At 43.8% G+C, this 27,460-nt stretch overlaps 1 protein-coding gene and 1 pseudogene across 2 annotated transcripts in view; both read right to left on the reverse strand.

Moving 5' to 3' along the window:
* Positions 1–20,077, reverse strand: part of LOC311243514 (ubiquitin-like modifier-activating enzyme 1) — a gene marked incomplete at both ends in the record, with an annotated part of 65,861 nt that extends 45,784 nt beyond the window's left edge. The window contains 13 exons of the mRNA XM_084332759.1: positions 3,766–3,918; positions 4,182–4,262; positions 4,397–4,504; positions 6,356–6,532; positions 9,494–9,640; positions 10,384–10,481; positions 10,591–10,726; positions 12,692–12,782; positions 12,920–13,026; positions 13,523–13,657; positions 18,506–18,674; positions 19,547–19,605; positions 19,964–20,077. Of these exons, the coding sequence (XP_084188885.1) occupies positions 3,766–3,918; positions 4,182–4,262; positions 4,397–4,504; positions 6,356–6,532; positions 9,494–9,640; positions 10,384–10,481; positions 10,591–10,726; positions 12,692–12,782; positions 12,920–13,026; positions 13,523–13,657; positions 18,506–18,674; positions 19,547–19,605; positions 19,964–20,077 (1,575 nt within the window). The remainder of the gene's footprint in view (positions 1–3,765; positions 3,919–4,181; positions 4,263–4,396; positions 4,505–6,355; positions 6,533–9,493; positions 9,641–10,383; positions 10,482–10,590; positions 10,727–12,691; positions 12,783–12,919; positions 13,027–13,522; positions 13,658–18,505; positions 18,675–19,546; positions 19,606–19,963) is intronic.
* Positions 1–27,460, reverse strand: part of LOC311244103 — a 265,083-nt pseudogene that overhangs the window by 151,171 nt on the left and 86,452 nt on the right. The window lies entirely within an intron of this gene.

The following is a 27,460-nucleotide window of genomic DNA, read 5'->3' on the forward strand; positions in this document are numbered from 1 at the left end:
GAGAGTCTGGTTAATGTTGTTATTGATTGATTGATTGAAACTGTTTACTCTGGCTTGTTCCAAGCCCCCACGGACATAGCTATGCTCACGGAGCTCTCATGCTGTACGCCAGCGGCCCGGCCTCCCCACACGGAGATGAAACAGAATACTACCTGCAGTGGAACGAACGAAGTACCAGGTACCTAAAGTGAGTAGAGTAGAGTAGGTACTATGCAATGGAAAAGAGGCATACTAGGAGTCACTATTTCAACGACCAGGACTCCCCCACTGCCAATTGTGTTCGTAGGAATGACTGACCAAGCAGAAGGCACGACTGCCGGGATTTGAACCTGTGTCTCTGTGGTGGTAGGCGAATGCTTAGACCTCTACACTACCCAGCCGCCCAAATAGCAATGCAACTGCATCTCACTCATCCAAACACAACTGACTGACCTATCTCGAGCTTCACCGTCTTTTCTTGAGCCAAAGCTTTGCTTTCCTCGGTTGAGCTAAGAGGGAGCTTGAAACACGTCAATTACTGTGAGGTTGACAGCTGAAGCAGTTTATATGGTACGGCAACATTGTAGACCATTACACAATGTGGGTTCTCATTTCACAAAAGGCCAACCAGTAATCCACATGTAAACAAACTGGTAGCCCCACCACCATCAATAAAATAAATAGCAACCGAAACATGTTTGACTGAGCTGTTGATGAAGAACTACTAACACTACAGGTAAATATGAGTTTTTGAAATAGCTCCACTAGGGGTGGGAATCGCCAGAGATCTCGCGATACGATACTATCGCGATACTTGAGCCGCGATACTCGATATATTTTTTTTGTGATTTTTTTTTAACTGCAAAGTAAAACTGTCAACATGTTTTATCTAATAAAATAAAGTTCAGTCTGTTCATCTCACTTCAATAATTTTTATTGCAGAACATGGTATTTTCTCAAGCAGACAGATGTAAACACTGTAATCTGTGTTGCATGTACCTGACAAACTGAACTGTTTGTATTACAGTCATATTCCAACTTAACTGAATGCACATGTGTGTGTGCGGACTACTGTACTATTACAGGTATTGAAATGAACAATGCAACTTCCTTATACAAAAAAAAGTAATAAAAGAAATTATGAATAATTAAATATCGATACTTGGCGTCCCTGTATCGATACAGTATCGCCACGCAAAGTATCGCGATACTACTACGTATCGATTTCCCCCCCCCCCCCACCCCTAAGCTCCACAAAGCTTATTTTTTTTCATCCGGTCACGACACGCATCGGCCAAGCTGAGAGCCAGAGGCAGAAAACACACTTGAAAGCACAGAAGCAGCAATTAAAAAATGTGGACTAGGAGCGATGATCACCACACAACCATCTCATCTTAAACCAGCGTTTCCGTTAGCCGGTAATTACGGTATTTGACCGGCAAAATCTGTTGAAGTCCGACATATTTAATCTCTCCGGTCATAATGTCCGGTGAAAATAATTCCCTCTAAACACAATTAGATTATTTGAATTGTATTAAAATAGGCTAAAATTAAATAGCCTATGCGATGAACGAAACAATCATTACATTTGTCGTTGCTTCACCAAGCAGCCGGTCTAATAATGACATCTGGCTGTTGTCAGCGCGAGCTGGCTGCTGATATATTTACGTGAAGCATGGCTTGGCAGGGTGCAGTACTCCAATTCAGCCATTGGCAATTCAGCTGTTGGGTGGGGGCGCTGTTGAGCGGTTTCCAGACCGGACCTAAAAACACCACTCTGCCTGCTCCATGCTTCACGTAAATATATCAGCAGCCAGCTCGCGCTGACAACAGCCAGATGTCATTATTAGACCGGCTGCTTGGTGAAGCAACGACAAATGTAATGATTGTTTCGTTCATCGCATAGGCTATTTAATTTTAGCCTATTTTAATACAATTCAAATAATCAAATTGTGCTTAGAGGGACTTATTTTCACCGGACATTATGAGCAGCACCAAGTCGTTGGGAGGTGGAGATATACATCACGGCGCAAACCCACGATAATGTTGCCGTCTCTCTCTGCCAAATTTCTCAGTTCTTCGCTTGATATAATTAATACAAATGTCCAATATAACGGAATTCGTTAGCTCATAAAAATGTGATTATAACAGACTGCTGTTTATTAAGGTCGGGCAGACTGCCCACCGACACCTCAAGTCGGCAGCAGCACGAAGTCTCGAGGGACTTATTTTATTTGGAATATATTAATGACTATATACGCAAAAGTAGCCTAGTTTTAAGTTAAAATATTATAAATGCCTTGATGATGTCATTCTTTATATAGGCCTATCAATTGTTTTTAAGCTCAATAAACTCTGACCGGAATTTATCCCATTTGTCCGGTAGATTGAAATCTACCGGACACTCAGACCTGCAAAAGAAAATTCTAACGGAAACCCTGTCTTAAACTGGGAGTGATGATCCCCACAGGACCATCTCATCTTAGACTGGGAGCGATGATCACCACACGACCATCTCATCTTAGACTGGGAGCAATGATCCCCACAGGACCACGACATGCAATATAATTGCCGCGAGCAATGGGCTAATGTTAGCTGCTAACTAGTAATAAATAGGCTAAGCTAACTAGCGTTAGCCGTTAGCTTAGCGTTAGCGTTAACCCTGGAAAACACTCAAAGCGGACTCCACGACACCAGTTCCATTCGTGAGAAAAGGGGATGGGTTATATTGACAAGGCTTGACAACAGAGGTTCAAATATAACTTCATATTTATTGGTTATTTGTTTCTTTATATCAGCATCCAGTTTCCACCGTGTGTTAAAACTCTTCCTGTGTTGACGTTAGAGCGTGACATCATTGCTACGGCAGCTTACACGCTCAAAACCAAACCGTAAACAAAAACCCGGAGCGCACCAAGACTGCAGTGTGTACACAAACTAGAGGGGGAGAGGGGGGGGGGGGGGTGAGTTTGCACCCAAGGACGGAGCGAGGGCGGAGCGGAGCTGATTCGACCCCGAATGGCAGTGAGAAAGCCCCCTTAGACTGGGAGCGATGATCACCACACGACCATGTCATCTTAGACTGGGAGCAATGATCACCACACGACCATCTCATCTTAGACTGGGAGCAATGATCACCACACGACCATCTCATCTTAGACTGGGAGCAATGATCACCACACGACCATCTCATCTTAGACTGGGAGCAATGATCACCACACGACCATCGCCAAAATTGTAAAGAATTGCCTTCACTCCGTCAAAACGCTCTATAATCGGCCATTTATGTTACCAATATCCCCCCCAAAGCTGCTCTAGCGGTCTCATTCTTTAAGCAATCATGTGAAACTAGAGATCTTGAGGAATCCAAAAAGGTACCAGCCTAGTCATGCTAGCTTACCAGCGAAGCGGGTCTGTTTTGCCGCAAAGTTAAGCTATTTTAAGCTAGCTTAAAATGTATGTGATGGGAGGAAAATGCCACAGGTGTGGCCCAACGGAAACAAGCAAGATTCCTCTTAACAGCCAGGCACATTTTTGCTAGTTACATGCCATCGTTATTTATATCTGCCTTTAAAATAATCGACTATCTGTCGACCTCTAATTGTGACATCAACCCATCAGCATCGGTTACCATAAGTGCACCTGGAGGCAATCGCAAGGAAACACAGAAGGCTCAGTGAACGGGAACCTGAAACACTGATTGGATCCACCATTCAAAACACACGTACACCGCCTCTTCCATTCACCAGCCCGTGTGCCAGAGGGAAGGGACTCGCAGGGACTTACCGTGACATCCCAGGGTCTGAAGAGGAACTGTCTATTCAAGTTGGATTTTTCAATGGTGTCCATGTCAGTCACTATGACCTCGCCCTCCCCGCTGGCCAAGCCCATCATGGCAAAATTCTTCATCAACTCGCAACCGATGGCACCAGCTCCCACCTGGCAGGGACAACGGGAACACAATTAATGATCAGTTCCATTTCCAAATTGTACAGATTACAGCATTCAGAAGATAAATCTAAGTCACACATCGCCGAGAGGTCTTGCTGGTGAATGGTTTTGATACATGATGACCATGGCTGTGGAACTTGTGGGTGTGATAAATTTAAATGGCGTTTAGGGGAAATTCCAATGCCAGATTCTCCTCGGCAACAGGACACCAAGGGAAGGTGTTTTTGAAAGCGTGCGATTGGTGGACTCACCAGGAAGTAGCGCTGTTTGGCCAGAGCCTCCTGCAGCTTGGTGCCAAACACTGCAATCTGCCCATCGTAACGACAGTTCCTCTGGGAGAGAGAGAGAGATGGAGACGGAGAGAGATGGAGAAGGAGAGTGATTAGCTAATTTGCTTTTCACCGACAAGAGAATTGTTATCCGTGTCAAAGAGTGTGTGTGCGTGTTTGTCCAAGTCAGCACTTACAGGGGCACACTCTTCCTCTGTGACTGGAGAACCTTCCTCTTCAGCCAGGCACTCCAGGGCATCAAAGTACAGCCACTGCATGACGGGCATGAATTTCCCTGTACATGCCTGAGAGCAGAGAGAGACACTTTGAAAATGAAAGAAATTCATACATACATACGTGCAGAGAAGGCAGAGGTGGATAATCACAAGCCTGGTATGATGCAATTAACAGTTTCAGAATGAAAATAGACCGCCTTTATAAAGAAATAAAAGAAAGTACAATCAAACTAAATAGGCGTCCCAGGCTGTCGCCGAAGCCAGTTTTTGGGATTCGAACTTCGTCAGGGTTTTTCAAATTTTTTTATAAATATCCTCAAACTAAATCCTTAATTTGAATAAAGTGATTCATCTGATTAAATTTTTTTATTAAATCAACTTTCTTTAATAAATATAAGTATCAGTTTATTTTAATACTATAATATTAGTGTAGCCTAATCTTTATCTGCAACTGTGAAGAAAAACCCCATTGGTTTAAACAGAATGAATAGACATGAAAAAAATAAAAAATATAAATTCGAATGTTGATTTAGAATTCAAATGCCAACGTAACGAACGATGGTTGAACGTTCGAACGTTTGAGCATGTGTGACGACAGAGACCGCGGCAAGAAAACACACCAGATATTGATAAACCATTGCCTTATGCAAACAACTCCTATGACATAGGATATCAGATAAGACCACAGCACAGCATGTGTAAAAGACAGGTGATGAACGACACATATGACCTAAAGCAGTGGTTCTCAAACTGTGGTACGCGTACCACTAGTGGTACTTGGTGGTACTGCTGGTGGTACTTGAAAACATTTACAAAAAAGCACAATTTGTTTTTTTCTTTTTTTTTTCAGTCAGGCCACTGAAAAAGCAGGAGCAGGCCAGGCCAGTGTTTCTGGTTGCGGCGGCGCGATAGTTAGATAACCTAAGTGGGGAACAACCAGGAGATCACTGTGACAGAGAGTAATTCAGTCTAAACAGTCATAAATCTTTAATTCAACTTCAGCCCTGATCATAACCTTTATTTTTATTTTTTTTGTAATGTCAGATAAAAAATGAAATACTCCCACTTTTCTGAAAAGAGTTAGTGTTAAATCTGACATTACAAAAAATCCATCAAAATCTGTGTTGCTGCTAATCATTGACACATGCCTAGCCTGTAATAATCCCCCCCAGAAAAATGTACTTTGCATTTGATATATTGAAAATATTTTACTTTGTGTGTTTCTTTTAACAATAATTTGTGATGCCATCACACAAACTGGCATTTAAAGGGTAAAAATTCAAAAATGTATTGAATATGCGTTTTCTTTTATTTTTTACAATAATTTGTGATGCCCATCACAAACACTGGCATTTAAAGGGTAAAAATTAAAAAAGTCCTGCACCAGAATGCAGGAAATTAAGTTTTTGTAACAAAATAATTGTGTGTGTGTGTGTGTGTGTGAGAGAGAGAGAGAATATGATAGACAATTGCTTGCTGTGTGAGAGAGAGAGAGAGAGAGAGATAGAGATAGAGAGAGAATTAAGTAAATTTGCTGAAATACAGTTGTTCTTAATTTTCTCACTTGCTACAGTATGTGAGAATGTTATAGTTATTATGTTCTCAATGCCCCTTGCATTGTATGAGTTGTGTGGACGCGTTTGCTAGTTCTAGTGCTATCCCTTTGTACATTGTGGCTGTGTCTGACAAAAGTTAACAATAAATAATGGTATTAGGAATACATTTGCCTCCTGAGTGAACTGTGCATAGCTGAATAGACTGTATTTTAACGCCGGTCATATGGTGGTACTTGGAGAGCCAGCTACATTCTCAGGTGGTACTTGGTGTAAAAAGTTTGAGAACCACTGACCTAAAGAATCCACATATCAGCCATTACACGCCAACCGATCAAAAAGCCAGAGAGGGTAAGGCCTCTTTTACCTTCATCACTTCCTGCGCAGCCAGTCCACCGATAAAAGCGTTGACGGGGGCCAGATCGCCGGCGCTGACTGAGGCAAGTTTCTTGAGAAGCGGCTCGTCCAGCTGCTCCACTTTAGCTGACCCCGTTTGGGCCGCGTTCACCTCCTTAGCCAACGTCACCATCTCGTCTGCGTCAGCCTGGAATCAGCATATCACACAACTATTACACAATGCAGCAGGAAATGCACTTTCTGATGTTAAGAGTGAATTTGTATTACATTCCGCAGAAGCACCACACAACATGATGAAGCCACTGGAAGATTCCTTAACTTTGCATCTTTGACAGTGAATAACACCATGCAAAAAATTTCCAGACAAAAAAAAAACTGCCACCGAGCTCGTTCAGTACCTTCTTGAGATCACGTGTAAAGAGAAATCTAAGGGTGCTTTCACATATAGTTTGTGGACTCTGTGCGGTTCTGGTGGTGAAGTTGCAACATTGTTACATTCTTCATTTGGTTCGTCTGCATTCACACAGCAATTTGTCAAGCGCACCAAAACTTTCTGAACAATGTCACGCGGTCGAAAAGGGCGCTCGTCTATTGGACAATAGAGAGTGGAAATGTGTGTGTGTGGCTGCGAGCCCGTGTGCGTGTCTGTGTGTGTCCGCAGTGTTTTTTCTTCCTTCTACCCAAGATGCACAGTTTATCAGGAGACATGTTTAGGCTACAGTGTGCTTGTTTTGCAGTGAATGCCGAGCGCCGCAATAATAATAATAATAATAATAATAATAATAATAATAATAAGCCGCTGTGTTTTTTTCTTCCTTCTACCCAAGATGCACAGTTTATCAGGTGACTTCCTATATTTGGTCCGCGTTTGGTCCGATGAAGCGAACCGAGACCTATGTTTTTTGGCGGACCAGAGTTTGTGTGTTTGGTCCGCACTAGAGTTCGACTGCGCATTCACACAAACCCAAAAAAGCGGACTATCGAATTCTGGTCCGATAGTCCGGACCAAACAGCTCCTGTGTGAAAGCGACATAAGGAAATTAATAAAGGGAAGATGATTAAACAGAAGGTTTTGTAGATACAGTGCTGAATTCTGCCATCCGGACCATTGCAATTTGAAATATTATTATAGAATATGAGGCCTATAAATGACCTTAGTATAGCGATGTTGCACATCTATGGATCGGGCCAAATCTACTCGTTCCAATGACAGAGTTCAATTTGGATTTAGTATCACCAGGAGTGCATGAAGAACCGAGAATGAAATCTACTGTATTTACAGTCAGCTTTTTATTTTTGAGACAGCTCCGCCATTTTGAAACCAAATTCAACGCGGATGGTTGCTAAATGTTAACAGAAGGGAGACAAACTAACTGCGCTCCAAACTATGCCAATAATGTTCAGTTTTGTGGTATATAATCCAGAAAAATAATATAAATAAATAATAATCAGGAATTAATTTGCTTCCAGAAGGCTGGATGTCGTTTTTCAAAATGTCAACGCTCATTGAAAGCCCCATCTTTCCTTCATCATAATGACTATAGCAAAATGGCCGCTCGGATTTATTTCCGGTCAAAATTCGCCATCTTTTGAATACAATTCCTAAACTCATATATCATTAATAACACTTTAACCCATTAGTAAACAAACGTATTGCTGAAAATATACACTATGACTGCTGTTGTGACATGGTTAGGATGTTTACCATTGGATACATTTGAAAAGAAAATCTAACATTATGTCATACAGTCTAGAGAATGATTTATGACGTGATGTCATTTGCGGCCCGGTACCGGACCGCACGGGTGGAAGAGGTTAATGTGTTATTAGTTTTTGAAATGTGATCATATTTTCAGAGGTCAGCCATTTTTTATCACCGAATGCTGATGATTTGTAGTCATATGAGCAGAGGGCATCCAGAGATCTCAATGAGCGATGCAATTTAAAAAAACGACAGTACCCAGGAAATTCTAGCCTCAAGCAAGCAAATGACTTGTGTATGAATTTTTTTAATTTCTCGGGATACTATATCACAAAACTGAACGTTATTGGCATAGATTGGAGCGCAGTTAGGGTGTCTACCTTCTGTGAACTTTTAGCAACAATCCGCGTTGCAAACAGATTCAAAATGGCGGACCTGTCGCAAAAATAAAAAGCAGACTGTATTTACAGTAGATTTAATTCTCGGTTCTTCATGCACGCCTGGTGATACTAAATCCAAATTGAACTCTGCCATTGGAAAGAGTAGATTTGGCCTGATCCATAGATGTGCAAGTTGGCTATAATAAGGTATAATAGGCCCGATATTAGGGCTGGACGGTATGGTCTAAAATTTATATCACGGTATAATTTGAAGCATAGAAGGGAACGGTATATATCACGGTATATTAATTTATCTTAAAATGTCTATATAATGCTTCTGAAGGGGTAAAACACTGGCAGCTATTACTGTACTCTTGTATTACTAGGACATATTTCACATAGTACAGAGGTATTTTAAGAACATTTATTGTGCAAAAGCAATAGAAAAATGCTAAACCTTTTCTCATCTCTGAAAAACACTGTTTTCATTAAATACAATCAAATCAAGCGGCACAGTGAAAATAAAAACTACAGCAGGACAGGATCGAGGTTTCTTTCCCTCAAACACAATACAACTCCAACATGACTTAACTTTAGTGTACATGTTTGACGAGAGAGAGAGAGAGAGAGAGAGAGAGAGAGAGAGAGAGAGAGAGAGAGATAATAGGTTTGAGTTTGAGGTTTGAGCTTCCTAAGATGCCGTAGGTGATTTGTCCACACAGAAACGGGAGCAGCCCCGATGGATAAAGAGATACGAATAGCCAAATAAATGTGAAGTTATCTTTGAACCTCTGTTGTCAAGCCTCGTCAATATAACCCCCCCCATCTTTCCTCACTAATGGAACTGTGCCGCAGAGTGACACTGGGAATACATTCACTGAGGTCCATAGATGTCCCCGATACCAAGAACATGCAAATGGACCTTGTAGAAGTGGAGTAATCTTCCATTTACTTAGGTATGTATTTTAGGCTTAAGAGGTTAATGTCATACAGTCTGAAGACATTGATTTATGACGTGATGTAATTTGCGATCCGGCGATGGACCACTCTGGCTAAATGGCGTTACCTGGTTCCATGGCTTGGGCAAGCGGCTGTGTTTCTTCTGGTAGGCGTGGATGGCCTGGAAGCCCACGTGCAGCTGTCCTGGACGCTCAAACTTGGCAAAGTCTGTCATGATGAACTCTGGTTCGGTCATGGAGGAGGAGAGGGATTTCTGCACAGGAAGGGATACAAGTTAAGAGTGCTGGAAAAATGTATAGTGGTATAAATAGACTAGGGGTGGCTTGGTCGACTAGTGTTAGCTGTTAGAAATGACAGCAGCCGGCTAGCTTGAGTGTTGGATTATCTCACATACCGGTATATATATTATGTATATAATAATTTTTTGTATATTTTTTTTTAAATAAAGATTACAATTTATTTTTATAAAAAGGTAGTACGATTTTCAATTAGTAATGGAATAGTTCCCAGTGACTATCGAATAGTAATTGTGAGTTTTGCCCATCCCTAAAATAGACCATATTGTCAGCAACGTCATCTTGTAGGCAATACTTGGCTTCCACATTAGAAATGCATGAATCTTTTCAGTTAAAATCCTAAAATGTACTCCCAAAGCGTGAAACAGGTTTAGTGGCGTCTCTACAGCCCTCGTTCTCTGCTGCAGTGAGCGAATGGTCCCTGGAGTTTCTTCCCGCGGAGTGTAGTGATATTGTCTAACCGGGTTTGCAAAACCATTAATCACCAAAGATCCTGACACGGCTCACTTGGCATTTGACTAGGCGAAGGTAACATAAGCACAAGGACAGGTCACCGGAGGTCACATGGTTTCGCCCAGACAGTCCCTGGGCACTTCCGGATGCCAAAACAAATACAATTTACAAGCAATAAAAGGGTCTATTTGCTACCACATCACTGTGACATTACAGTGGCTAGATGCAGAAAGTGGCAACCACTCACAAAAGAAATCTTCTTGGGCATCTTGACCTGGGAGACAATTCCCCCTCTCACGTAATCGGAGAAGCCGGTGGTGTCGCAAATACTGAAGGTGTAGGGACCTAGAGAGCGAGAGAGAACAAACATTAGATTAGTCATGTAAATCCAATGGAACAGGTAACTCAGGGTACATGGACCCTTCCCTCCCTTCTAAATGGAAGCGCTTCTTACCGAGAGCCTTGATCTCAACCGGCTGGCAGCCGTTCAGGTCAGTCATGCCCTGGACCCCTGTGAAAGTGACGGAGTCTCCGCTCTCGAAGCCGTGACGAGCCTCAGCCATACATGTCACCACCACACCCGGAGCGTCCTGGAGGGGGGGGGGGGGGAGGGGGGCATTTGTGGATATTGTGAATGATAATAAATAATGTAAATTCCAAGAGATTTTTCTGAAAATTATCTTTGAAATATTTGAGAGCGTTGACAGGGCTCCAGACTAGCAAGATGGATGAAATCCGCTTGCGACTCACTACTCCGAGAAACTTAGCAGACTGCTGCTGTATGATTTTCACAGAATCATGGATGGGCTCTAGCACACCAGATTCAGCTATCACGCTAGCCGGCCGCAGCGTATACCGAGCTATGGCTGGTCCGCGCCATATGTTAATAAATGGGAGCTTCCTCAAACAGCCCTCTCTTTCCGAACAATCCCCTCTGTGCACGAACCCTTACATATGGTAATTAAACATTAAAATACCTGCAGCTTATATATGTACACATCATTCAATTTAGCTGCTGCGGCTTATACTCAGGTGCGCCTTATAGTCCGAAAATTACGGTATATATATATATATATATATATATATATATATATATATATATCAAAAAAGATTATTGTGAAAAAAACAGCCCCCAGTGAGCGTTGGCCTGAATGCGCTGCTTGACAGATAGGAGACACGCGACACCATTGAGCTGAACGAGTAATAATAAAATAATCTAGTAATAATGAACAACAACAACCAGAAGACAGTGGTTTGCACTCTGAGCATCTCAAGCCCCGGTTGGAAATACTTCGGATTTTGATTTAACTTGTGGAACCTCGAGACAGTTTTATGCAAGCTATATAACAACTACAGCTGAAGTTCTAGCGTCAAAGAATGTAAGTAGCCTACTTTTCTGTTTTAGAACTTTATTGTAAATTAGCAACATTACCTCAGGGTAAAACGTTATTGAATAGAGAAAAAAGTGTCATGCAGGTCCCATTTCATATCATTAATTTGATATCCGAGAGACGGCCCCTTCCACCTCACGCACGAGAGAGAGAGGGTGTGTGTGTTCGCCACACTATGAGGCTATGCTAAATTACAGGTAAGCTCTCAGTGTTGTGCGTGGGTTGAACGAACACCTGGCATTTTGCGCAAATTATATTTTGGGAAGGGGTGAACTTGGGAGTTTTGAATTAAATTCTGCACACTGTACCCAGCATGAGGTTCAGCGATGTAACAGTTACTTAATAGGGTCCCCTCTCAACACTACAAAGTGTAATTGCCGGTAAAAACGGGGGCAAATATATTTTTTGAGACAATTATACCGTAATTCCTCTAATAGTGACCGGTATTCAATTTACAAACCGGGTCTCTATTAATGGCCGGGTGCGCTCTTGAGCTAAGCAATTATAAGCCGACCTCCTAATACAAGCCGGGTTACTAATATACTGAGCTGCATACTGAGCTGCTAAGGTAAAGTTACTTGATTTCACTTTGAAAACGTTGAAATGACCAGTGACCACCTGTAATTGCACTGTTTACTATTTCATACAGTACTTGGTTTCAATAAATGAACCCAGTACATTTTACTGGGTTCAAACTGACACAAAATGTTGATTTATTCATTATGATCCGTTTGAAAATTAGAAATATAGGCCTCTCTCTTATACATGCCTCCTCCTAATAAAAGCCTGATACCCGCTACAGTTTAAGCAAATACAAGCCCGGGTCACTATTAGAGGAATTACGGTATTCGCATTAACAATTTTTAATAAATATAATTGAACGACTATTCGAAAATCAATGCCCATTCCTATGATATACATCGAACGATTGTGATATTTATTTTCTTCTCACACTGCCCAGCAATATGTGGTACATGAAGGACTGTAGAAGCAGGTAAAAAGGTATTTCAAGCCTGAAGAGCTTCAAACGTCACTTAACATTGAACCCTTTCAGTGTGCTGAGCTTTTCTACCGACTTCCAACTGGATTTTAGTCCAGCATCCGTCTAGAGCCGGCCTAGTGGTCGTACACGTTACCGCTCGGTTCAAATACAAAATTACTGACCTTGGTGATCATCGAGATCATGGAACTCAGAGGCTGCTCCCCGTTGGGGTCGTACACCACCATCTCCTCGCCGAAGTCACAGAACAACTGACTGCAGGACAAAGAAAAAGGCACACGTGCAAATGTTAGAAACCGATGCGAACATGCGAACGGTTTATACACAGAAATGAAGGAATAGTCAGCTAACTGCAGAGAGGGGGCGGTTGAAGGAATGCTAGCGGTCTTTACCCGAACAGGCCCCGTGTGTCTGCCACGACCAGCTTGATGCCGTTGTTGTGGCAGAGGTCTCCCACAAGCTGCTGCTCTTCCAGGCTGGAGTTAGTCAGCACTACCACCTACGGACAGGACAGGGGGGGCGGTGTTAAAGCTCACAACATAAACCTTAGAGCTAATGAAAAATAAACAATCATTAATTTATTTTGTATAGCGCTTTTTCAAGGACCCAAAGTCGCTGACAATAGGCAAAAAACAAAGAAACATAGAACCACAGGGAACAATATGAGTACACAAGAACATAAAACCACGAGTAACAGACAGCAAATACAGGAGCCAGTAGGAGACAGTCGGAAAGTAAGTAAGGGAAACCGGGGGGGGGAATGCTAGGGAGAACAGGTAGGTTTTGAGTCGGGATTTGAAGGTGGAGAGTGAGGGAGAGTCTGATGGTCTGAAGGAGGGTGTTCCAGAGTCGGGGTGCAGCTCATGAGAAAGCCCGATCACCAAAAATGTTTATTTGGATGACGGGACGATGAGGGAAGCATTGGAAGAGGACCAGAGGGATCGGGTGGGGCTGTAAGGGAGAAGGAGGTCATCTTTAGCCCCCCGAGGTCTTACCTGGAACTGCGTGAGGTAGTCTTCGTTGAGGGAACCAGTGTAGGCGACGACGGCGACGTAGCTGTTGAGCTCGGCCAGACGGAGCTGGCTCACCTCGGCCCTGTTCTTCCCCAAGTCATCCTCCCGCAGGTAGAACTGACCACACAAAGACACGTACAATACAACAGATTAATGGTCAAACTGAGATTGGCGGACAGAGTGGGCCAATCATCAATAACGCCTCTCTCGCACATGCACTGGACTCCTGAGCTTAACTGCACCTTAAATCAGAGGGGTGTATGTACGAACACAAAACGTTAAAATTATTCCACGCCGAGTTTAACATCCAAGCTCCATAGTAGTGAGTCCGCGTATTGACCAACTGAGCACAAGCAGATCTTTGTTAGAATTCACACGGCGAGTGAGTGGGCGTATTGATTACGTGGAATAACCATGTTCCATATGCAGCGATGCTGCGTACAGTTGGCCTTTTCCCGCAGATGGTTAAATTAAAACGTATGGTTTGTGGATAATATGTATATATATATATGTTATCTTCATATTTCATTCCCGACCAACGACAAGACACAAGACGTTTGTCTCAAGTGATTTGAGTGAGTTTGCGAGGTGCTCCAATATGCTCCAAAAAGTGAGTGAATGTGGAGGCGCCTCAGAGGGCAGAAAAGCCATACATATTTAATGTGTGATTCTCAGTGTTTTAGCCTGTATGGAATAAAGATTAATTCTTCATAATTTGTTAAATAGGTCAGCTTTTGCTCAATGCTTTTGAAAACAGGAGATTTTTTAAATATCAAGTCAAGATGATATGCTGGCCAGATTGCGCCGCTGTCTTAACTGAGGATGAGATATATGAAACGCTGTTTGCTCATCATCCAAAAACGTTTACAATAATGAACAGTTCATGAGTAATACAAACGTTTTGGATTGATTGTAAATCATTTATACTCAATTTCACGGCACACAGATTGTGTATTTGTGTCTACAAATCTACTACGGTTGAGGAGCTGGGAAAAACAAGCACATCACGTTTTTCTCAATGCATGTACATTTAAAAAAGCTATGTTTTTACACTGTACAGAACACCATTGGTTGCTTTTCACTCTGTACCGAATACCGTTGCCACTTATTTTATTTAAAACCTTTATTTCAAATTTGATGTTGCATCACATACCAGTTAAATATTTAGGACCCAGGCGAAGGAGGTCCCTTCCTGTGTTGTGCCCTTGCACTACCAAGACGCCGCCCCTCGCCTAAATTCATATGTGAAAACACGTCTGTCAGAGAATCGCATGGTGTGCAACTCCAGGCAATGCCCGCAACAGATTCTCTAGGCATTGTCAATGTCCAGAGATTTTGTGCGAAAGAGGCTCGAGTGCCAATTTTGTAAAGTAAATGCTGAGAATTGTAATAAATGGGAACAGAGATTGCTTGGCAGAGCAAAAAGTAATTTCCTATAGGAGAGCCGTCAGGGCTTCAGTGGTAAATATAATGTCCTAAGATGTTTAAAGAGAGAAGCCAAAGCATCTGTGATGCATATAATGTCCTGTGATGTAGATTGTAGAGAAGCCAGAGCTTCAGTGATAAATATAATGTCCTGTGATGTAGATTGTAGAGAAGCCAGAGCTTCAGTGATAAATATAATGTCCTGTGATGTAGAGAGAAGCCAGAGCTTCAGTGATAAATATAATGTCCTGTGATGTAGAGAGAAGCCAGAGCTTCAGTGATAAATATAATGTCCTGTGATGTAGAGAGAAGCCAGAGCTTCAGTGATAAATATAATGTCCTGTGATGTAGAGAAACCAGAGCTTGTGATAAATATAATGTCCTGTGATGTAGAGAGAAGCCAGAGCTTGTGATAAATATAATGTCCTGTGATGTAGAGAAGCCAGAGCTTCAGTGATAAATATAATGTCCTGTGATGTAGAGAGAAGCCAGAGTATCAGTGATAAATATAATATCCTGTGATGTCGAGAGAAGCCAGAGCATCTGTGATAAATATAATGTCCTGTGATGTAGAGAGAAGCCAGAGCTTCAGTGATAAATATAATGTCCTGTGATGTCGAGAAAAGCCAGAGTAACAGTGATAAATATCGGCTATTTGACGACACTTTAATGAGACTCCAGAAGGAGTGCCAATGACTGAATGGAAGCAGGCAATATCGGGGGGGTTTAAACGTGAGACCAGGGGACCATACAGGTTGTCTACATGCATCACAAAGTTACATAAGACCTTTTAATGCCATTGTTTAAATTTAAAGCCAATAAACATCAAATGTGAAAATATAGGCACACTCTTCTGAGCAAATACATATATTGAGAGTACAAAATCATCAGTAAGGCTGGTTGAGTTAAAAGAGCATTTGTCCAAATATGTTTATTAATGTGAAAGAATATAGTCCTTAATGATATTAATCACTACAATAGTCTACTTTACAGCCAGAGTCTCACCTGCCAACAGCTCCTATACTTTTCATAATAGTGTATTGGGCTACTTGTAAGACTACTGTGGATTCAGTGGCTGGGCTGGCCATACTGAGGCTCCATCAAGGTAGGATGCCAATTCCTATGTTGAAAGTAATTTAGACCGCAGTTTTATTATTGTGGTGCTTCTGTGTTTCATAGTTTATACATGGCTTTTAAATAAATAGGTAAATGTCTCATTAAGCCTACTGGAGTCTGTTGTCAACTTCCTCTTGTAGATTAGACTGATGATTGACACTCATTACAACTCATCTTTTGTCCAAATATTGTACTTATTTACCCGGAAATGTTTCCTACACATATTCAGCCCATATTGTTCCTTACATTCATAAGGATGTATAATCTTGCTGCGCTCGCGGACTGGGCGGTGCAGGAGATCTTTTGTCCCCTCAGCCATCAGACTGTTTAACACCTCAGACGAGGGCAGAGGCTCATGAGTGAGTCAGTCCGTCCCTCCCCCCATTGGACAATGTAATTATTACCTTAATTTATTTATCTATTTTACTGCTGCTACCTTTAACTCAAGTACTGATTTGATTGTTTGTCCACCACAGTGTTTTACTCATTTGACTTTTATTGTGTGTCCATTTATGTCTTAACGTACGTCAACCATTGAGATAACTGGATAACTGAATTTCCCCAAAGGGATCAATAAAGTATCTATCCATCTATATTCTGAACAGGGAATGCACGAGGAAGCACAATGCGAATCACTAGTTCAAGAGACTGGGTGCAATGACCTTCGTTAACCATCATGAATGAGACTTGCTCTGAAACACCGGAGATTAACAGCTAAACGGAAGCACAGCACGAGAAAGGGTTAAGATTAGGCAGTAAGTAAACCAGGAGAAACCAGACCGTTTGCAGGTTGGCCAACTAGTTAGCTCCTCCATGCCATCCAGACACACTACGGTGGTCACCAGGGGACAAAGAACAAGAATAGCAAAGACCAAAGACTAAAGTGATAACGAGGCTTTTGAATTAAACTCTTGTTTTGCCAAAGATGAATTTTAGAGGCATTGGAGTTAATTTTGGATGCCGCTTAGAGCATTCAATAAATAAATATTTAGGTCTGTTTGACTTTTCCAAACAGAATTTAAGACCCTTTAATACTTTTAAGGCCTTGTATTAGTAAATGTGAATTTAAGACATTTTAAGGACACGTTAGCTGGCCAACGATTTAGCTGTACAACGATTTAGCTGAATCAGGCCAGGAGGATCAGTGGAAACTCAAGGGTCTCCGCTTGGCCTCCAGAACGAATAGAGCCAGGTGGGCGGCCTGTACGTTAATGCCAAGCAAGCAGTGCAAAAATGCTTCCGCATTCGTCACCGCACGCTAGTGCGGTAAAGCGCCCTTCTTTTCAGACAAATGCTACCGTGCGTGCACCGGCGGCGGCGTGCTCGCTCAGGTGCGTGCGTGCGCAGGCGTGCTCGCGCGAGGTGCCCGCGCATGCGACACGAGCGGAGCTCAATATATATAAGTCACCGCCCCTTATTCAGTATCCAACAAATAGCTCAATTGGCAAGGACACATGGCTGTGGATCCTATGGCTTGTTTGCTGGCGAGTTCGAATCCCATCGAAAATATTTTTTAACGTGATTTTTTTTTAACGTGTATTCTTTCGCCGATTAAGGTTAGGCATTGTTTCGGAGTTGGTTAAGGTTAGAACGGTTAAGTTTAGGCGCTGTTAAGGAGCTGGTTAAGGTTAGAGTTTGTCAAAGAGAATGGCAATATAATTTCTATGGTTAAGGTTAGGCATGGTTAAGGTTAAGGTTAAGGTTAGGCATTGTTTCGGAGTTGGTTAAGGTTAGAACGGTTAAGTTTAGGCGTTGTTAAGGAGCTGGTTAAGGTTAGAGTTTGTCAAAGAGAATGGCAATAGACAGCCTATTTCCGCGAAAATGAAAGGCGCATTACTGCATGCCACTACGGTAAATTTTTGCACTGCTTGCTTGGCATAAAGCTACACGCAGGTGGGCGATCCACACGGTTAGCTGCCTGGCCTCTAATGAAGCAGCCAAAAAAAACAGCAGGGTCTCGGGTTGATAACAGACACCAGCAAATTATCCACTGTAATGATGGCCTGGGATAAGCCTCGGCTCCACCATCATTATTATATGGTCCTAATGGGGGACCCTGATGTAAACAAGACGAAAGTCTTTCTCTGGTCTGCATCCCCTTAACAATTGTATGTATTGAGCTGTACTGTACTGTACCCATTCTGCAATCTGTTAATAAAGTTTTCATTCATTCATTCATTCATTCCTGGGACAGGACTCCCACGGTTACTAAATCTAGGTCAGTCACTGAGAGGAGGAGAGGGAGTGTCTGCTGCATTATTGTCAGATGGCAACTATGAGAGTGAAAACCACCATGACTACATTGCACTTTGGAGTATGTTTACGAGAGACTGGAAAGGCCAGGCAAATTGACTTTAATCACAACCTCTGCATGGGCTTCCTGTGAAGAGTCAAGATACAGATGAGCCGTGCGTACACACACACCTGTGAGGAGAGGTCTCTCCATTCTGCCACACCCGTGTCATGGACAGTGACAGTCTTGACTCCACCCAGGATGACGTTCTTGGCAATCTCCACTCCGAGCCCTCTCATACCAGAGATGAGGACATTAGAGTTTTGCATGCGTTTCATAGCATCATGGCCCAGCACGTAGCTATAGGATGACACAAAACATTGACAAATGAGATACAGTCATAGTACATAAATTATATATATATGAAATTTCATTTCAACCCTTTGTGGACTCAGAAAGCAACTGAGGTATCCCTCATTTACAGTAGAGTGTACATACAGAAATAAGCTATTTCTAATATATATATTAATTAGGGTTGCTGCAGTGATGTGTAATTTTCCCATGTCTAATAAACGAATTGCCAGTGACACCAGTATTTTACACAATGACGCTCAATGTCTGTTTAGCGCTTACTTTGATCTAACGCCATGCGGCTACATTGATCCGCTGTGTCCGTCCAAGGCGGGTTTTAATTAAATTTCAATTACTAGTATGATATCCATTATTTGTTGTACAGCCAGAGTTGACGCCAGGTTCCAATTTAAAAATAAACCAACAAACAGTAATACCAAGATATCCAGTCAAGCTTTTGCCTTCGGTTTAAATCCGAAAGATTGCAAACTCATCCGGCATCGTTGTGTAACATGTCGTGTTGCTTCTAGAGCCTTCTTTCTTCCCTTCGCGGGGAGTTAAATCTAGTCTCAAAGTGAAAGTGAAACTTAAAGATACTCTGTAATGCTGATGCACAGATCTATAAAATAGCTCTGCTGTCCATACAGACAGTTTGAGTTTATAATGTTGTCTCGATAACATGCTTAGTATTTTAGAAATGAATTATTATTTGTATTGATAACACTGAGTAACACCATCACAGACAAGCCCAATATATATATTCATATTAGGCTAGGCTACTATATACACACATTTATATTAGGCATATACACACAACCAGCATAATAACACTGTGCGTCCTACAAAGGACCATGTGAGGATAAAGTCGGGAGAGGACTTACAGCTGTCTAGAGTACAGGCCTTCATCAATCTCAGCATCATTGCCATTCTTAGCCATGCCCTGGGGAGAAATGGCAGGGGAGGGGATCAGTTTTAGTCACCTGTTTTAACAACACCAAGCTGAAGCTGCATGTGTGCTCATTTACAGTGTATAATGTATACACACGCTTTTGAAGCACAATCAGTAACTCATATTTAAACAAAAACGAAAAAAGGCAATTATTCTTTCTCACACTGACAACTCATGTTTCCTTTAGTGGTATTGAACCTGCAGTGTGGTACTCACGTTGGCAGGTGTGTGGGACAGTTCAGTTCTGACAAGAGTGGTATTGAACCTGCAGTGTGATACTCACATTGGCTGGTGTGTGGGACAGTTCAGTTCTGACAGAGTGGTATTGAACCTGCAGTGTGGTACTCACGTTGGCAGGTGTGTGGGACAGTTCAGCTCTGGAGTTGGAGGAGGAGCAGTGTGATCCCGTCTTCGTCTCTGTTCCTGACACGCGAAGCTTCTTGGACAGTGGCGAGCTGGACATCTGTGTGTGAAAAACACACACACACACACACACACACACACACACACACACACACACACACACACACACACACACACACACACACACACACACACACACACACACACACACACACACACACACACACACACACACACACACACACACACACACACACACACACACACACACACACACACACACACACACACACACACGGTGTTTTAAACGTCAGTGAAGGTCAATTATTTTGCGACAATGACAGAGTATAGGCTATACATTATCCCGCTTATTACATGGCTAACTTACTAACAAATTGTTAGTAAGTTAGCCATGTAATAAGCGGGATAATGTAACAATAGTTAGTAACAATATACCTAATTCATCGACAAGACGAGATCAAATGCAGACGCAGTTGTTCTGTGGCTCTGTCAGCCCAAATAAAGTGATTATTATTATCGGCAGCCGGCAGGTCTGTGGTCTGATTGCATGACTGGGTGCAGCTGTGCATATGCTGAGCAGCACTGATACAATTTGTGTGTAGTGGGCTTGATTGGTCCAGCTGCGCACAGTGGTCATTATTGTTCGGCAGAGGTCCGTTATCGAGTAATATCGGACCTCTGACGAGCGCTATTGACCAATCACAAGCAAGCATTTCGGCTAATGTGAAAACGCCATGTAATAAGGTTAGGTAACTTCTAACCTCGTCTCCAGCTTTATTGGTAAAGCACTACGGCCGAAAGTGTGAATCGGGTAGGAAGTCCCGCCTCTGAAATCACGATTGATTGATTGATTGAAAACTTTATTAACAGATTGCAGAATGGGTACAATACAGTACAGCTCAATACACACAATTGTTAAGGGGATGCAGACCAGAGAAAGACTTTCGTCTTGTTTACATCAGGGTCCCCCATTTTCAATTCATCAGGACATATATGACATACATGACATACAGATAGTCAGTACTGCTACATCTATACATTTATGACATACCAGATTTGCAAATACAGTACTGTTTGTGATACAGAAGGAGTCAAGAAAAGGGAGTATATACATTTGACGTAGAAACTGTACATTGGAGGAGGTTGGGTGGGGGGGGGTTGGGTACACTGGGATATTGACAACCATACTGGGTAATTTACATTGGAGGTGGTTGGGGGGGGGGGGGGGGGGCACACTGTATAAACAAGCAAAACTGTACATTGAGGGGGGGGGGGGGGGGGGGGGGAGACTCTGTACAAACAAACAAAATTGTACATTGGACTATTGACAAAACCATACTAGGTAAATGACTGAGGGGGTTGGGTTAGGATATTTACAGGGGCCAGTGTTGAATTGCAGTCTCCCGTAGGTGTCTCTTGAGAGAGGTTTTGAAAGTGGGTAGTGATCCACATTCCTTTACAGCTTTGGGTAGGGCGTTCCACATTGATGTGGCATAATTGCGAAACGTGTTTAGTCCCTTATTTGAGCCGAATCTGGGTTTAACATGATTTGTGGAGCTCCCTCTGGTGTTGTGATCGTGGTATTCACTGACCTTTGGGAAGTATTTTGCCATGTACATGGGTACCTTGGTCGTGTAGTGTATCTTGTAGACCAGGCCCATTGCAAGTTGCTGTACTCTGTCATCTACTCTAAGCCATCCTAGGTTGTCAAAGTGGGCAGGGGTGAGGTGGGTTCTAGGAGTAAGGTCAAGCAGTAGTCTGACCAGTTTGTTTTGAGATGTTTGTAATTTTGTTTTTAGCGCCTTTGAGGTGCTTTGGTACCATGAGGTGCAAGCATAGTCGTGAAAATGCACTCCCCCCGAATCCTGTCGACAAGCAAGCTAGAACGTCCCGCCGTCCCGGTCATGTAGCAAATTCTTAAGGCAAAGCCGTTGCAGTGGCTTAATTTAAACGAGGAAATATTGTGCACTTCACACGTTTCTATAATTGTTTTGTTGAAAATGTCCGCTGATAACTCCATTGTCTTGTTTTCGAGATGTACGAGCGTCTGCTTGTTGTTTGTTTCACTGGGGACTATAAACAGAACTGGGGGTGCCCGGAAAACGGAAAGCCTGTAGCTGGTATTTCTGTATTTCCGATTCACACCAGCCCAGAGCAATTAAAGGGCTCTGCACCAGCCTAGGTAACTTCGGGAACAACAGAGTAGGGTATATCTGCAGAGCCACAGAGCCCAACGTCTGGGCGGGGCTTCGTGGCGTGGACGGGTTTGAGGCGGGGCTTCGTGGCGTGGACAAGTATTGTCATAGATATAATAGAACACTAGATAGCTTGCCCGCGCTGCCGGCCAATGGAGAGCGACGTCACTGAACCGCCGCCATCTTGCGCAGGTCAGCCTTGAGTGAGAGTGAGTGAGCTGCACAGACAAAAATACTCATAACTCGCTGAAATATTGACGGATTTACAAACGGTTTGGTTTATTACAAGCATTATTAACGTGGCGTCTTTAATTTTTTTTTATAAGTATGCAGTATCATAACTACATCTTTGATGTTTATAGCAAACCAACCCTTTTGTAAATCCGTCAATATTTCAGCGAGTTATGAGTATTAACTCGCTGAAAAGAAAAATTACATGAAAAATGACATGTGAACAAGTATGTTGTGTGCCAGGTTAATGTACTCTACTATTTTTGTATCACAAACAGTGCTGTATATATATGTACAGTTTATTCCCCCTCAAATGTATATACTCTATTATTACTATATGCGAGAGAGCCCCCCCCAACAGTGCTGTATATTTGTAGACCTCTTCCAATGTACAGTTTATGTATATTGTAGTGCCGAGAGATGGGAGTCGGAGACGGTAGCTCGAGGTAGAGCGAACAGCATTTATTTGTGAGACAAACACAACATGCTACTGCTACGTTGCTTGCAGTCGACTGACTTGTGGTGGCAGGTAGCGCCACCTCATATAATGTTCGGGCGGACCTCTTGTTCCTAACAATAGTTCCGTGGGTGAATTATGTACAATTAACAATCACTACACAAGCCCCCCCAGAATTCATCCATGGTCAAAATCTCCACGGCGGGGAGAGACAACGACCCGGCCACGGCGTGAGCGGACAACCGGGGGTGCGGTGCAAGCGATTGCGCCCTCCACGGCGCCCGGGGGCATGAACCGGCCATGGTGAGTGCGGAAAGCCAGGGGCGGGGAGGTAGGGGCGGCGCAAGCGCCCGCGTCCTCCCCGACACCCGGGGGCACAGACGTCGACGAGGCCAACGGCGGCTCCGTCGTTGGCGGGTCCCGGGGTAGCGGCGGACGGCCTCGGCGGGGGGAGAGGGCCAGCTCCAAGGGCTGGGAAATGTCTACGTGGGCGGGTTCAATCTTGTGGTGGTTGTACCCCACCTCAAAGGCGAGCCTTCGCCAGTCCTCAGGGGCCTGTGGGCTAGGGTGTCCGGTGGATAGGTCATTCAGCAGCGTCGGACCCGAGTGACCAATCGCGACGTCCTCCAGGCGTAGACTGGAATCTGCAGTCCCGAGGGCCTGGATGTCGTGGTCGGAGGCCTGTTCCGAGCCCCTGTTGACGTAGTCGAGGTCCGGCTGTACAGCTCCGATGACGACGTTGGGCTTCTCGGCGACGTGTCTCGCGGCGCACTCGGAATCGTACGTGAGCTGTTGTCGTGCCGACCATGGCTCCGCTACCCTTGACTCAGAAAACGTGAGGGGTTTGTGGTCGGTGAAAGCTGTAAGAAGGCCGCCGTATGTCGCCTCATCGCGGACACATGCCAACGAAGCCTGTGTCTGCGCGTTTATTAGGCGGCCATGTCTAATGTCCACGAGGAGCCCGTGTGCACCCAGGAAATCTGCCCCGAGTAGTGGGAACGAAATGTCGGCCGTGATGCAGTCCCACGTGAACCGCTGGCCCCCAAAACACAGTTCCACGGTCCTTGTACCGTAGGTGCGGATAGGGGTATCGTTGGCGGTCGTCAGGCGTGGACCTCTATCATCGCCGGCGGTGTCCTCTTTTGTAGCTGGCAGGACGCTCCTCTGAGCTCCGGTGTCGCAGAGGAATTTGCAACCGGAGAGTGTGTCTCTAATGAAAAGCAGCCGGTTCGACATACCTGCGCTCACCGCTGCTACTGGGCGCAGGTGTCTGCGTTTATGCGTTATGACGAAAGTGCAAGGGGAACGGCATCTTGTCGCCCTCGCGCCGAAACGTGCGTGGTAATAACACAGGCCTGCGGCAGTGCTGCTCCTGATCTTCCTCGCCCCTCCCCCCTGCGGTGTGTAACCGCATGTCGAGGCTATTAGCCCTGGGGCAAAGTGTTGAGTGGCCAGGTAGAAGAGGTCGGCCTCTTCTGCCAAAGCATGGGGATCAGTAGTCGCTGTATTGGCAAGTGCCGTCTGCACGTGTGGCGGCATGTGCCTGAGAAACAGTTCGATAAACAGGAAATCAGGCCGTTCTGCACCCAGCAGGTTTAACATCATCTCCATGTGCTCCGAAGGTTTGCTGTCCCCCAAGCCTCGTATAGCCAGCAAGCGTCGGGCCCGCTCTGACTGTGACAACTCGAATATTCTGAGTAGGTGCGTCTTAAACGCCTCATATTTATTCCGGGCAGGCGGAGCTGTTATGATGCCTACCGTCCTCGCCGCTGTAGTGCTCCCGAGGCTTGAGACGACGTGGTAATATCTCGCGGCGTCGTCGTCAACCCCTCGTAGGGCGAACTGCGCCTCTGTTTGAGCGAACCACGCCGCAGCAGAATGCTCCCAAAACTCCGGCAATCGAAGAATAACGGCATCGTTTGCCATGTTCGGTTCGGTCCCTGATACTTCAGCGAGACCAATGTCGGGGTCACCAGTGTAGTGCCGAGAGATGGGAGTCGGAGACGGTAGCTCGAGGTAGAGCGAACAGCATTTATTTGTGAGACAAACACAACATGCTACTGCTACGTTGCTTGCAGTCGACTGACTTGTGTTGGCAGGTAGTGCCACCTCATATAATGTTCGGGCGGAACTCTTGTTCCTATCAATAGTTCCGTGGGTGAATTATGTACAATTAACAATCACTACAATATACTCTATTATTACTATATGTGAGAGAGCCCCCCCCCCCTCATCCGCATGCGCACTCCAACAAATACTTGTCGTAAACGAGAGAGAGAGAGAGCGAGAGAGCCCCCCCTCATCCGCATGCGCACTCCAACAAATACTTGTCCAGGCCACAATACTTGTCCACGCCACGAAGCCCCGCCTCAAACCCGTCCACGCCACGAAGCCCCGCCCAGACGTTGGGCTCTGTGGCTCTGCAGATATACCCTATTGGAACAACATATCAATTGTTGTTGAATATGCGGAAGACCCTTCGGCGCTAAACCAATCAGAGAGGGTCTTCGCTGTACATGGCTAGCCAATCAGAGAGCGTCTTCGCAAACATAGGCTACGGAAAAAAAATCATGCGACTCAGATATAGACCACTGCACTTCCGCGTTGCATGGAGTTCGTGAGGGGGAGGGGCGTGCAGGGGTAGAAATGAATAAATGTGTATTATAGTTAGGGTGACCATATTTTGATTTCCAAAAAAGAGGACATGCTGGCCCCAGCCTCGAGATACTTAATGATACTTTGCACAATCGAAGCGGGCATGGCCACCTTCATTTCACTATGTCTTGTGTACTGTACTGTATGTGATGAATAAACCTCTTGAATCTTGAATCTCTACTCAAAGTTTACTCAAAGATGCCTTTATTGTTTTAACATATGCTTGGAAACATGCACCCAGAAAAGCTGCCATTTTTTTTTTTATACTTGAACTTGAGGACTGCATAATTTTTTTGCAAAGCTTATCTTTATACATTATGCCTATAGCACATGCATAAGCCTGGGCCCCGTTCCCCGTACCTGGATAACTGAGTTAGCCGGATAATTTTCGGTCAAGCCTGACTTAAGCCGGACCTTCCCATTCCCCGACGCTCGATTGTCTAAATCACCATGACAACAGATCAAAAAGTTTGAGCCTGGTCGGGAGCAGGGTTAACTTCAGTTAGCCGGATGAACCATGGCCACGCCCCCGCAAATAAATGACAGCTCGCTTCCTGAAATGATTCTCACAGTCTAGGATCTGCATTATACCATTCTGAATTACGTTTTTGTGCTCCATTCTTCCAGAGGGGGCTTTTGAAATGTAAAATAGACCCAAAATGCTGATACTAAATTCACTTTGTCCTAAATAATGCACGTTATATATACCGTGGCGCTCGCTAGGTGCGATGTACACATTATGTGGTTATTTTAACAACGCGCAGCATTGCAAATGTGAATCCCGCGGGGATATCCTTAATGATTGAAACCTATCGCTCGTTTGGCTCTGATTCCTTTCATATTCTCCGCTGTGGATGAGGAGCGAGGAAGGAGAGGAGCGCCTGGATTTTGTTTCATTCAAGCATAAAATTGAAGTGTCTATGCGTGGATTGTGGATTTTGTGTGATATTGTAACTGGGATTAAAATGTCTGATGAGATGCGCTGTTTGACGGATTTGAGAAATTGAATGAGCCGTTGACGTCACATTAATGCATTTGAGAATAAAGAGATAAAACTTCATTCAAAAGAAAAAATATTCTAAACACGGGTCTCTCGTTCATTAATGGATAAACAATGAATCTATCCCGTCTGGCACAGTGGCGCAGCGGTAGTGCTCAATCCTGGCAACCGGGCGACCAGTGTTTGAAACCCCATGTTTCCAATATAATTTTTTGGAATATAATATTAATGATTATACGCAAAAGTAGCCTAGTTTTAAGTTAAAATATTATAAATCTACATGCATTGAGGATGTCATTCTTTATATAGCTCTCAACGTGCACCAAATTGAATTATTCCTACATTGCAAAAAGAAGGAAAAGACTAGGATTCGAACCCCGGTCGTCTGCGTGAAAGTCAAAAGCAGAAACCGTTACACCACAGTGCAGATAAGTAAAACATCCACCATACATCAATCAATGGGTAAGAGAGCCGTATCCTTATTCTGTATAACAGTTTAACTAATTATTTTCGCTAGCAAGATCTCATTTGATTATTCAATCCATAAACCTACTGCCAGCAGGCAAGTTTAAAGAAATATAATCTGATTGATTGAGGTAATGAGGGACTTAAAATTAGCCTATAGATAACGCATTTAACTTGTCGGCGAGGCGATTGAGCCGTACTGCAATCTGTTAATAAAGTTTTAAATCAATTAATCAATCAATGCCGTTAGAAAATCAGGATCTCTGCTATCGATAAGTGCTGGCTTTTCAACTGAAGCGGCCGCGCGCACTTATCCTGGGTCTCAAGTCTGGTTCGAGTTAACGAGACTGAATCCACCTTCGAGGAACAGGAAAATCCCGGCTTCAAACATCGGGTTAACTGAATCTGGATAATGGGACTCTTGATCGACTTAGTTGAACCAGGTACGGGGAATAGGGC

The sequence above is a fragment of the Notolepis coatsorum genome, assembly GCF_963971535.1.
Source record: "Notolepis coatsorum genome assembly, chromosome: 17".
Taxonomy (NCBI): Eukaryota; Metazoa; Chordata; class Actinopteri; order Aulopiformes; family Paralepididae; genus Notolepis; species Notolepis coatsorum.